Consider the following 13696-nt stretch of genomic DNA (forward strand, 5'->3'; position numbering starts at 1 on the left):
ATGGCAGAAAGGGAAGCATATAATCTACATTGGTAAACATCAGCATGGGCTCGACACAAACTCTCTCTTTCCAAAAATAGTAGGAAGGGAAAGTGACCTTGAAAGAGAGAAGCTGACGGTTGGCTAGCATAGGTTATTTCAAGAAAAGAAATTCAAAAAACTCAGATGGATTCTTGTGCTTTCAGTTTATTTAAGAGAAAACAGATTAATTCACTGTGGCTTGGGGGCTGCTTTGCCCGAAGAATGGTTTATGAATGGCTGGGCACAGGCAGCTTCTGTCAGGGGACCTAGAAGAAAAGGCAAGGGCTTTCCCCAGCTTCTTCCACCAACAGAGCTCAGCATCCTTGACCCACAGCAGAATTTTGGGGGGATTTTCTTTCTTTACAGAGAGGACTTGTTGGAAGGTTCATTGAGAGGAATGGTTCCACTAGTGGGAACAAAAGGGCTGTCAAAAACAAGAGGACTGTGTCCTAGGAGCTAGATGACAGGGCCAGAGGGCAGCATCCAGTTTTCAGCTCATGTCTGAAAACCAAAGTAACCCGTCAGGGGGTCAGGGTGCCCTGATGTCAAATTCTCCTCTTAGAGGTTCATTCTGCCCATTGGAAGTGACTGTCATCTTTCCAGAGGAGACAATCATCTTCTCAGGGGCTACAGTCTTCCTTCTTGTGGGTAGAATCTTATCTCCAGTCTGAAGATGTACTGGAGCCACCATTATCTCTCCAGGGGTCACAGACTGATAGCCCAAAGGGGTCATGTTCTCTCCAGGGGTCTCAGTTTTCCCTTCTGGAGCTACAGTGTGATTTGCAAAAGACACAGTTTCCCTTGTAGGGGTCACAAGTCCACCTCTGGAGATTGTGGACATATTTTCAGACTTTCTATACGTCTCAGTGGCTATAGCCTCTCCTCCTGGGGGCAAAATCCACAGATCAGTGTTCAGATCCTTGGTCACAGTCAACCTTTCAAGGCCAGTTCTTGAAGAATTCACAGAAGTTGAGAACCAAAATTTTGGCGAAGGAGTTGAGCTGAACTCTAAGAGAAAATCATAAGAAAGGAATGAGATTCCTGCCTCTTTCTTCCCATCGTATTACTTACTGGTAGGACAAGGACCATTCCAGGGCTAAAGTACCTGCTCCCAAACCAGGATTGGAGGATTTCCAAAAGCACCCACTTGAGGATACAGATAGAATCCCACCACATAGAAGCCCCGTTCCCCAACCTCATCGTGTTAACATGACCCCAGGCATGTGTGAGCGCTCAGTGGGTCTGCTGCATTTCCAGTGAGTGATCCCCAAGGAGGAGTCTGCCAGTTCTCTGTGTTTAGGTCCTCATTTGACCTTTGCACATTTAGCAAGACCTTGTCCCCAAGGCTTAATTCCATACTTGTTGGATCCTCAAGGAGAAACCTTTTATGTCCCCCATTGTGGGAGGTACCAGGGACAAGACTGAGGGCAAGGAGGCTGCTCCAGACATCACGTTGTAAGGAACTGGGTCAGAGTCCCATCTCCACCCCTTACTAGTTGAATTATCTTTCTGAGCCCTGGTCTCCTAACAGATTGAGGATTATAAACCATCTCCAAGGATGTTTCAGCTCTAGAATGCCAGGTTCCACCTCCCGACTGCCAGGGAAGTATCACTTAACAAAGAGATATAAAAAAGAAAATTAATTTCCCTTTCTGGCTCTTGTCCCATGAAAGCAGAAAAAAGAAATAGAGAAATAAACGAACATATATTCAGTGTTCGGCATGAGCCAGCATGTTTTCTTTCCATATCTCATTTAGTTTGTACAATAATGTCACGAGCATAAGGATTATTCCCACTTTGTAGATGGGGAAAACAAAGCTCAGGGAGGTCAAACGGAGCATGCATCAGAGCCAAACTGACCTGGCATCAAAGCTTATCTCTGCCTTCAATGTCATGTTGCCTCACCTAAGATCTAACAGAAGGGCCCCACCCAGTGGCTGGTTACGCAACTTCCAACCCCAGCTTCTAGGTCACAGCTACTTACCAGCGTCCACCAGGAGAGTATTCAACGTGTGGACAAGGGGAAAAGGGCCAGTGCCACAGAAAGTGCCCTTGACGTCATCTAGGTCCAAGGTCCACACCATGGCCCCCCCGAAATGCTCTTTCTTTATGAAAAATGCCTGAAAAATCAGTAGTCAGTCAAACCGCTGTCCTGGCCATCCTCTAGACTGGGTACAGTGACAAAAAACAGAAGGACTCTCGGAAGGCCACAATGCAGGGTGGTTAGGCACAGAGTCTGTATTTCAGTCTAGCCTCTACCACTTATTAGCCATGGGATCTTGAAAGTGTTACTTACCTTATGTGTCTTAGTTGCCTCATTTGTAAAAAAATGAATAATAACTTTTCCCATATTTTTAGAATCCAAAGAATTCCTATGTGCACATGCTACAATATGCATGGAATTTGAAGATATTATGCTAAGTGAAATGAGCCAATCACAAAAGGACAAATATTATGATTCCAATTGTAGTGTACTTAGAGTAGTCACATTCATAGAGATGGTGATTGCCAGGAGTTGCGTAAGAGAAGAATGGGGAGCTGTTTAGTGGGTATGGAGTTTCAGTTTGGATGAGGTGATAGTTACACAACAATGTGAATGTACTCAGTGCTACCAAACTTTAACAAAAAATGGGTAAAATTGTTAATTTTGTATGATGTATATTTTGCCACAATTTGAAAAAATTCTAAAAAAAATTCCTACATGTGAAATCCTTGGAGCACTATTTTGCACATAATAAATGTTCATGAATGTTAAATACTATCTCTAGCTCCCCAGCCTGCTAATCACCATTATCATCATACTGCAGGATAGATATTACTTTATTTTTAAAAACCACTTCAACAGATCTTCTATCATAGTGATGCTATAAAAGAGAGCAGATTACATTGTGCCCTTTTCACAGATAAGTAAATAAAGTCTTTTGCCTGTGATTTTTAAAACCTTACATATAACTAAAAGGCAGGGTTTAGACTCAAACCCAGGTTTTATTATTACTTCGCCAAAGCTCTCTGTCCAGGCTGATGGAAAAGACAGACTCTATCATACCCAAACAGCTGCATGACTTGGCCAAATCAGTTGGCTTCTTTCTGAGATTTGCTTTCCCCAAATGTAAAATAAGACAGAGGAACCTAATTATTAAGTATGCAACTGTGAAGATTCTAAGATTTCATCCTACTTTCAGGCTAACCAAATTAACCTGCCAGTTTTATATGTACACACACACACACACACACACACACGATCTCTGGATCAGATAACTGACCATTACAACTCACAGCAAAAAGAACAGTCAGAATAGCACCTGGAGTTTGCTCTTCATGCCCCAGTTACCCAAAGGGTGATGCAAAGGAGACTAGATATTCATCTACATGTGCAACAGGGTCCACACTACAGAAGAGGAACCCCAAAATGATGAGATTCTAGCTTATGTAGGAAGCTGGCATATCTGGCCCTCCTCCCCGCTAGAGAGACTGAGATCTTTGCTCTGGAGAGTAAACAAGTCCTCTTTAGGGTGGGGACTCTACAACCCTTGCATGTAAGGAAATGGCTCTGGGGGAAAGGGGAAAGGCAACTTTCTAATTTTTAGTAGCAGATCTATTTCCTTTACTCAGAACGCCTGGACAGTGTGGGAACACTGAGAAATCCGGGGACAACTGTCTCCCACTGATTACCTCCAAAGCTTCTTTTAGCTCTGAGATTCTACGATGAAATCCCATAATCATCCTCACACTGGGCTCGGGCACCTCTCCAGCTCTGCAGGAACAGTAACTGCCCCTCAAAGCAAGCCCACCCTCCACAGCTGCTCCCAGGCTTTCCCCGGTAACAGAGGTCAACCCCCTCTTTCGTGTCCTATGGATCATATATTTAATTCCATCCAACTGGATACTTGCGTTGCCCTTGGCCTTTTTTGCTTGCGTAGTCCATTCCCATCCACAGAGTAGGATCCTGGAGGCTGAAAGCATGCTCTCTGCCTCTCTCCCCTCTGCAGGCCTCACTTAGGGTTATGCACAGAGGAGGTCACAGTGAATCTTCATGAATGCTGTCCTATTTTTTGTTCTTTCTACCCTAGATGTCCCCAAGGAACAACCAACACTTATGACCCTACATCACTTACAGGAAGAGACACTCTGACATCCCTCTACTTTTAAGTCCTGATATACAGGCAACAGTGAAGTCCTGACAATTTCTCATTCAATGGCCTCTCCTCCCAAGCACCCCAGTCCAGATCCGCATTATCTCATGCTTGCACACTTCCCAAAGTGCCACGCTGAGTACAGTAGGATCACATGGGGACATACTAAAAGCCATTTCTAGATTCTTTTCAAGACCTGATGAATATTCAAGGGTGGAACTACATTTATCAAGTCTCTGAAGTGACTCCAAGCAGAGGCAGGTTAGGGAACCACCAGGACTAGTCGTTTCTGTTCTAATTCACTATTAAAAAAAAAAAAACCTGCCAAGTTCAATTTCATTTTCACTGCTAATAAGGGGAGAGCAGGTGGTCACAATTAGAGCCTAAAGGTTTCCAACTCGCAGGTCATACACCTGCTCAGAAACCTGATTTTGCCTGAAAATGTCCACAGGATGAAGGCCAAATCCTTCACTAGCATCCAAGTCCCTCTATAAACAGGCCAGCTTTTACTACCTTCTTTTCATTTTACAAAAATTCTTTTCCTCCACCTAAATTCTCCTTTGAATGTGCTTTGAACGAGCTTTCTGTACACACTGAGCCTTTCCCTATGTCATCATCTCCTCCTCCTGCTCACCTCCCTCAGGAAGCCCTCCCTGACTTCCCCACTCCTACACATATCAGTAATATTCATGGTGTGCTTAGCGTGATCTCCCTCACATTGGTATTTATCTGTCTGGAACTTAACTGATCCAAATAGAAAAGAAGAGACCGCCACCAAAAGTCTGTTCCTCCCCTCAAATCTAAGATTCCTTCCCTTCAAAATAAAAGGGTTAGGCCAGATGGGATTAAGAAACTCCAGGTAGTTCAGGTATACCTGAAACTTACCTGATCAAGTCATCCTCACCTTTCACACTCCACTCAGTACACACGCACACACACACACACTCACATAGAGAGAGAGAGAGAGAGAACAGACAAGGGACTCAAAGCTGGAGGGAAATTCTAAGCTGGAACAAGAAAGGACCAAGTTCTCACCTTGTACCTGAAGCTGTTGTTATCATCAAAGCCGATCCAGTCCCTCCCCTTGTAGACATATGGGACATACTGAGAATCAATCCAGTGCTTCCTCCCACTCTGGACAAAGGAGCAAACCTACCAGGAAGTTCACCAGGTCAGTTCTGGGAAGCGCCATGGAGAGAAGCACGACCATGCTGTTCCTCGCCCAGGGATAGAGTCCAAGAATCCCTCATCAGGGAGTGAGAGGAAGAGGGAAAAGAGGGAGTGGGGAAGCCACTCACAAAGCCACTGTCTATTCTGGATTATTTCCTACTATCGCACATTCCTTCTTCCAAAGTCCGTGATGCGTAAACAGATAGAGAACCAAGGACTGTGTGAGATCCTTAAGGAACCAAACCAGAGTTTGGTAAATAATGTCGATACCAAACTACTACAGTAGCAAGCCTGACCCTTGACAAAACCTGTATCTTTTTCAAAGAGTTTTCAGGAATAAATATCTCTTCTGTTCATTGATACCAACATAAATTGCCCCATCTAGGTATTTATCAAACTAACTGTTGCATCTATAGTAAATTTAAAGGGCTCAAAGGCAGGGAGAACTAGGTAGTTACAACCAAGGAAGCATCTGAGCATAGACTGGGTGCCCAGCACTGTATAGAAGCCATATGCTGCAAAGATATGTGTTCAAGTGGGACTGCAGAAGCTAATGTGCAAGTCTGGGATTCGGTTTGGTTTGGTTCGTTAAAGGTTCTATCAAAATCTCTTTGCCCCATAATGTCCTTTAAGAACATTACTTCTATTGTGTCATTTATCATTGGATTAGTTGGAAAACATTTCTAGGCAGCCAGCACAGAGCAGAGACTGGAGAGGCACCTGCACTGCTACCTAAGGCAAGGGTACAGCCCTCCATTGGCACCCTACACGCCTTGTGTCTGTGTACCTCTGCCCTCTACCAGGGAGGTCCTTCTCATCTAGTCACTCCTGCCCATCTTGAAAGCTCTGCTCAAAATCCACCTGCTCCATAAGACCTTTCCAGATCCTGCCATCACTCGGTGCCTCTTAACTGTCTTCCCCTGTGTTTTATGTTCCCTTGGGGCCATGTCTCTTTCCTCCCCTCAACAGCAAGTCTTGTTGAGATGAGGATTAAGGGAGTGGAACTGGGGTAAAGGAGAAAGAATCTGTGATAGAGGATGTCCTGGAATTGCTTCAAAATAATTTAGCAGTGGGAGGGAGGGAGTTAGGGAGCAGAGAGTCAACAGGACTGGCCATGAGTGGTTACTGACTTAAGCTGGGTGAGGGGTATTTGGGAGTCAGGGAAAATGAGAAGCGGTTATTCTATTCTTTTACCTTTGCAAATGTTTGAAATTATGTATACTGCAAATATTAATTATGTTTATTTAGGCCATAAAGTTAGGATTGACTTATAACCTTTAATATTCTTTTCCCCTCCATTCAGACTCCACCCAGCCCCTCATCCCTTAGAAAACATTCAAGCAACTTCCCCTGAAGAAAAACAGACTATCCCAGAGAGTAGAATCCCCTTCTGCAGCAAACCACCCCCTTGTCTTGTCTCCAGCCCTCAGCCTCACCTATGTCCCCTGTCCTTGCTCTTACCCGGGCTGGGGCTGGGGACGCCGTAACTAACAGACAGAAGTCCCTATTCCTATCACCTCATAATAAGCCAAGAAGCCAGCTTGCTTGGTGTACTTCCCTGGAGATGCTGGTCCCACAGCTTCTGCCCGCAGTTCATTCTTAGAGGCTTTGAGGAGGCGAAAAGTACGTCCATAGGTGGGGAATCCCATGAGAAGCTTCTGTGGGGGCACCCCAAGATTACGCCAGTAATTCATGGCATGTGCCTGCAGGTAGGAAGAACACAAACCCCTCCTTGTTACCAAGAGCCAATGGCCTGGCCTCAAGGGCAGATTTCTGGGCCGCCTGAGAGCTCTCCTTTCCTTACCGAAGATTTGGGGTCTCCAGGCGGAGAGAACAGGGGGCTATGGTGTCCTGTGAACTTTTCCCAGCTTCCATGGAAGTCATAAGTCAAGACGTTGATGAAATCCAGGAGGCTGGCAGGGGCAGGAAGAGGAGACATGAAGCTTGGGCCAGCTGGATTTTCAAGTCAGGTCATCTAGTGCTAACTAGTTAACTAGCTGTGTGTTGGCCAACGAGCCTCCCTGCCATTTCTGCCTGTGGGGCCTGCCCCAGCTGTGCCCTCCACTTGAGAGGCTGCCATTGGAACACACAGCTGGTTAGGGACAGCCATGTATCAGGATCTACGCCATCTGGAGAATATCCAAGGGAGTGGGCAGGAGTCAGACCAGAAAGCAAACGCACCCAGGCCTGATACAAGCACGACAGAGGTCTGCATAAATTGTCACGTATAAGCAGTTCTGTCCCACAGCATAAAAGGGCTTCTGTCTATCTACCATTCAAAGAACCATTGAAACCTATCTCTTCCAGAAAGCTTTCCAAATGACAAAGTTCAGCTGAGGCTTGACCAGGTCATAGGTGTAGAGGTTTTAATTTAATTTTAATCTGGCCAAAGCCCTAAGTACCATAATTTTCTCCATTTTAAAAATAAAGCAGTTGAAACTCGGGTGGCTATCTAATTTGTCTAAGGTCACTCAACTGGGTGAAGGTAGGACTCCCTCAGTCCTGCCTGGCTGTAAGACCAACACAGGCAAACTCTGCCCCACTGGGTCTCTCACCTTTCCTGCCACATTGAAACCACTCTCCCTAAGTGTCATCACACCCATCATCTCTTTTGTTCTGCATCTGCCTCAATGTTCCTTCCTGTAAATATTTGATTCTTGAGCTTTGAGAAAAATTAGTCCAGAGTTAGCATCTCCAGATAGTGTTATGAGCTCTCCTTGTCTGGGTTTTATAATTTTCCATGAAGACCTGTGCTCTGAAAACTGGGCCTGGCTGGGCATTCCTACTTTTGTTTTAGTGGTAGTAGTTGGTAATTCATCAGACTCTCTGATGCCAGCCATCTGGCACCCAGTGTGTGTCTGCTGGGGACCCTGGGACAGCAGAGGCCAGGCCCATGGAGTCTCTCGTATGAGACCCAGCGATGGGCTATTCAGAAGACTGCACCCAAGAGGATGTTGTGGCATGGCCTGGTACTATATCAGCTCCCTCTGATCTCCTAAAGAAAGCCCAGGACACAATGGCATAATCCTTATCCCCACCTATGCTTGTGGTCAGCCTACTTCCCAAACAAGCAAGCACTTACACCAGGGCAGACACACTGAAAGCTCGAGGACAGTGCTTGGGCAGCTCTGGGGTTTTGAGCTTGAGACGCCTCTTTCCCTCCAGTGTCCTGCCCCACCAAGGCAGCACCCACTCACCTTCCCAGAATGTGTGTTACATATGCTTTATGGATGACATGTGGGTCCCCAGACACAGCAGCAGAGAGCAGCAACCTTGGACGCATGGTGAGCTGTGCCTCCTTCTGGAAGGCAGACAGGAGCTCCTGGGAATAAAGAGAGACAGACACAGAGAACCAGACACATCAGAGTCAGGGAAGGAAAGTACCATCCAGGAAAACTTTATTTGTGGAGCTCCCTGAGCCGTGAGAGTCAGACACAGGTCCTGCCCACGGGCTCATGAGAAAGGTGGACGGGAGCCAATGTGGTAAGTCATTGAATAGAGGGCTGGCAGGCAGGTTCAGATTTCAGACTGCCCCCCTGAGGGAGTCTAGGAAGCTGCACAGAGAAAGCATCCCTCAGCCTGGAGAGCTGCACCAAGACCTGGATGTGACAGAGGAAAAAGAGCTACAAAAAAGACACCTGCTTAGCAGATCTTTTGCCCAAAACCTGCTCTTTCCAAGGGTGGTGGCAGGAAAAGAACATTCTGTCCCCACTCTGCTGCTTTTGCCCCTGGCCTTAGGCTCCTCTTATGCCCTGAGCCCAGATGTGATCAAAGTAGAATCATTTCTGGCTTTGGGAGTTGCCAGACTGGCCTTACTTCAATTAAGAGATGGAAAGCCCACCGGTCACGCCTGGGGCTGCCTCTGAGTCCAGGGTACAAGAAGAAGAGGTCCAGCCCATCGAAGTCATGTGTCCTCAGGAGAAATATAACTGAACTGATAAACGTCTTCCGGCTGGCGAATGTGGACAGCATAGTGGTGAACCTGCAGGGAGACCAGGGGTGAGGCCAGGAACGCTTTCTGCAGAACCACTGCCTCCCTACCAGGCCCCTGGCGTTTGCGCCTGTGGACGGCACAGAGAACATAACTGAGGAACAGAAGGGAGGTCTTTGAAACTCTTAAACCCTCTTAAAATACCCTCTTAAAATCCCCTCCCGGCACTGGGGCTTCAATACGCAGGAGTGGGGAATGCAGGCACCAGGGAGGATTTGCAAACCACCACCTGCCCCTCCGTGATGGAGACACACACACAGCTGCAGGCGCCTCTGCCCGCAGAAATACGGTACCCCGCTGGCCGGCGCCTTCCCTCTGCTGTGTCCTCACGGGCAACTACTCGGTCCTGATGCCCTGTCCTGGCACTGACTTTCTCGGCCTGAGCCAATTAGGAGAGGAAATGTGAGCCAACGGCCAGCATTTCCAGAAAGATCTCTGAGCTAATGGGCTCATAACTTGTCACAAGAGTTCCAGACTTTTTGCTGTTTTGTCCTTTGGCTGTTTGATTGTTTTCTATTTTTCCTACTGTTTTCTCTTCACAGTGAAGGTACTATTGGAAAACTTCTAACTCATTGGAGTTGAACTTTAAGCAATTCTGGGCTAGCCCCGCGTGCAATGATTAGAACGTTGGCCAGATTCAGGGGTAGGCAGGCCTGGGTTCCATTCTCTGTTGGCCATCGCCTAGCTGGGTGATCCCTGAGGGACACCCGGGTGGAATATGGCAAGTTCCTTAACTTCTCACTCTTTTGCCTTCTGTTTCGACAAATTTGGAATGTAAACAACCACTTTGTAAGCCTCTCCTGAGTGACCATGAGATAATGCATGCAAAGCCCCCGGGCAGTGTCTGGACACAGCAAATGTGCAAAGTGGTGGCAGAGAGAGAGGCGAGGGCTGGTGTCAGGCAGAGCCGGTTCTCACCAGCAGCCCAGTCCTGCCTGCATTGCTCCTAGCTCCAGGCGGGCAGCTGGCCCTCTCCTACTGCTCATTCCTCTAAGGCAGAGAGGCAGGTGTGGCCTCTGCCCCTGGCCTCAGCCAGGAAAGAGGGGAAGAGTTTCTTCAGAGAATATGAAGGCTGTTTGTCATCTACACATTGCCTGGTGGAGGGTGACAGAGAGGAGGCACCACGTACTGGACACGTCCTTTGTGCCAAGGTGCTAAGCTGAGCGTCTTATTTATGTTACTTCCTTTCCTCCCATCCTATCCTCTGAGGCTGATATCATTGGCTCCATTTATAAAGCAAGGGAACCCAGGCCCTGTGAGCTTTAGGGTTTATTCTTGTCCTAAACAAGACTCCTCTCTTCCCTGAGACAACCCCTGCCTCTTAGGAAGGGTTGAGGGGACCATTGTGAGTGTCCCATTGTGTCCCTCATTTCCCCCAGCCCCTTTCTCACCACCTCTGGACCTGCCCTGTCTCCCCTCACTCACTGTGGAGGAAAGGTTGGGGAGCCCTGGAGTCCAGGGCCAGGTTGGGACTCTGGAAGTGTCCACACTAGCCTGTGTCCCCATGGCCAAGCTGGCTCCCGGACGCTGTCCTCACCTTGGGCCCGCCTGCTCCTCCTCCTCCCATCACATCCCTCCTCTGCAGAGAGAAGGTGTGACAGCACAGTCTCACCTCGATGTGCCGAATTTCCACCCTCCGATGGACAGCAGTGTTTTCAGCTTCCTGTTCCTGTGACGTGGGACAGAGTCAGTGAGCTGGGTTCTCACTCACTTGTTTGCGGAGCAGTGGGAAGTAGGGGATGAGGGGGGCACGCAAGGGGGAGGCAGCTGAAAGAGCCTAAGGAAGAAAGGAGCAGAGCAGAGCAGAGCCCAGGAAGGGAAGGAAGGAAAAGGGGGAGAGCAGCCAGCCCACAGGCATCGCAACCCAGGAACCGCCAGGCTGTCCAAAGTCCCCCAAAGTCCCCACATCCTCATGATGTGCCCCCCAAAAGGACGAAGCAAAGCAGCCTAAATGTTCCTCTTCACCCACTCTTTTAGTCGACAGACATTTACCGAGCACATCCTCTGGGCCACCGACTGCTTTAGGTGCCTGTGATACAGCAGTGAACAGACGGACAAGCTGCCAGCCCTCTCCGGAGCTTGTCATCCAGTGACATGGATTTGCCCCCGCCCTTCTATAACCATTCGTGGAGTGACAGGCCTCTGTGGACAGGAGAGAGCCCAGGAGTTCTGGGAAGAGGGACACTTCGGAAGCTCTTATTGAGCTCCAGCTCAGCATCACCACTGACCCAGTCACTGGTGTACAGAAATACCACAGACACCAGCCCCTCCCTTGGGAGCTCACAGCTTGGGGGTCGCAGGTGACAGGTGGTAACAGAAACACGAGCATCTGCGCAGCTTCTGTCATGCGCAGCCCTCTCCAAAGCACCTGAACAGCATTAATGCATGAAATCCTCACCACTGGGCTTGAAGGCTTGAGTTGATGGTTGCCAGGCAGAGGAGAGAGAAGAGGGAATTTCAAGCAGGGGCAACAGCAACCATAGAGGCAAGGCGGCTAGGACGAGCTCAGAGTGAATGATCAGCAGGGAGCTCTCAAGGCAGGGATGCTCCGCAGCCCCCCAGACAAGGGGTTCGGACACAAGAAGCAGAGGAAATTGATGACTAACTGGAGAAAAGGCTTAATTCTCTCCATCTGTAAAATACGACTCCCACACCCAAAGTGAACACACCTCTCCTTGAGCTTGTTGAACTCTGGGTAGAGGATTTTCTCATCCTGGGGATCCATAGCAACAATCTGGTTGTTGTTCATTGAGGCAAAGGCAAACACCAGGTGAGTGCAGAGAAAGGGGTCCAGGTCACGGGGCAGGATGGAGGCAGGGCCAGGCCGACTGATTGCCCACTTGGTGAAATAACACACCAGTTTGTGGGCAGCACCTGGTAGGGGAGAGCAGGCATTTGTTGGCAGAGACCAAGACGGGGATGGAGCTCGGCTTCCACAGAGCAGCGTGAACACAGCCTGAGAGGCCAGGCCACTGTAACACCCCCAACACACACCCTCCCAAAGATACACTGAGGTCTGGCCCCTCCCCCATAGCTGGGGTCCTGGTGGGGTGGTGGCGGGGAGAGTCAGGGGGTGGGCTAGAAAGCCTTGTGAAATACTGTTCAGAATGGATCCTTAAGTCTGAATCCTGGCACAGAGAGTGACCCAAACAGCAGGTGACTGAAAATCCTCTGCTGAGCTGCATTGGATCAGTGATCCCTGACAAGGGGGCCAGGGCAGGGTGGGGCTGCCGGGGACACTCAACATGAAGCACTTCTGAGCTGGGGACGCTCCCTGGCTCTGGAGAGGACCACACAGTTTCCTTACCATTGTGGTGTTTCAGCACAAGAACCAGCGCTGCAGGAGACAGCGGGGAGGAATTGCAGGGAGAGTCACAGTCAGTCAGCACGGAGTGACGCGCCCAGCCCACCCTCCAGTTCTGAGTGCACACGCCAGCTCGGCCCCGCAGACACACAAATGGGGACCACACACCCTCCACCTCTTTCCTCTTCTCTACGTTCAGCCAGTGAAGCCAGATGTATGTAAGTTCCTTTCCACTCTGATAAACACCACATGGATGCACACTTGCTTTGCACAGGGATAACAATGACTTTTAGAAGCCCCAGCAAAAGCTCTAGGCCAGTGGTTCTCCAGCCTGGATGCAGATTTTAAAGGTGTGAAATCCTGGCTCTGCCCCCAGAGATTCTGACTGAATTGGCCCGAGGTAGAAGCCAGGCATAAAAATGTTTAACGTGCAGGCAGGGTGGAGATCCACTGCCGTGGTCACCCGTCCCTGGGCCCCTCCCGCCCTTCACTGTGTCCTGTCCCACTGCTACCTAATCCAGGCTCCCCATCCCAGGATGCTTCTCAGGCACCAGAGAGACAACAAGCTTATGAAGCCTTGTACCCTTGGACTGAGTGACATTGAGGGGCTGGGACCCGCCACACTCACCAACCCACAGCAACAGCTTCCCCATCTCAGTGGTCTGAGAGCTGCAGGTGTAGAGCTGGACCCTCTTTATATGAGCTTCCCCGGGTACAGCCCTGAGACAGCATTGGGTTAGCCCAGCTATGCACACACAATACCAAGAACAGTGACTAATGGGCGGCTGCCCTGGAGTCACAGTGACCCCAGCATCTCCCATCCTCCCGCTCCAGCAGAGCCATAGCTCTCAGATCCATCAAAGCAACATCTGACAGTGGCAGGGAGTGGGTGTCCACCGTGGGCCATGGCGAGGGCAGGGCAGTGCTCAGCCCCTCTTCCTGGAATCTAGCCCCACATGGACTGAGCATGAGGAAGAAACACTGACGGGCAGCAGTAATTCTTTTGTTATAAGATCAAGGGTAGGAAAGCAGTGTAATGTAAGTTTAAAAGCCCCAGTTATGGACTCAGGCAGGCCA

General features: G+C 49.0%; 1 protein-coding gene across 1 annotated transcript; it reads right to left on the reverse strand.

Moving 5' to 3' along the window:
- Positions 1–550: 550 nt before the first annotated feature.
- On the reverse strand, positions 551–13272 carry OVGP1 (oviductal glycoprotein 1). The gene is made up of 11 exons (XM_010995317.3): positions 13248–13272; positions 12623–12652; positions 11985–12189; positions 10928–10984; positions 9141–9306; positions 8522–8646; positions 7129–7237; positions 6842–7027; positions 5190–5306; positions 2006–2141; positions 551–1029 (listed from the first exon to the last, which is right to left on the reverse strand). Exons 1-11 carry the CDS (start codon positions 13270–13272, stop codon positions 551–553), a joined length of 1635 nt encoding a protein of 544 aa, XP_010993619.3.
- Between the last annotated feature and the right edge of the window lie 424 nt (positions 13273–13696).

Source organism: Camelus dromedarius, chromosome 9, assembly GCF_036321535.1.
Source record: "Camelus dromedarius isolate mCamDro1 chromosome 9, mCamDro1.pat, whole genome shotgun sequence".
In the NCBI taxonomy this organism is placed as follows: domain Eukaryota; kingdom Metazoa; phylum Chordata; class Mammalia; order Artiodactyla; family Camelidae; genus Camelus; species Camelus dromedarius.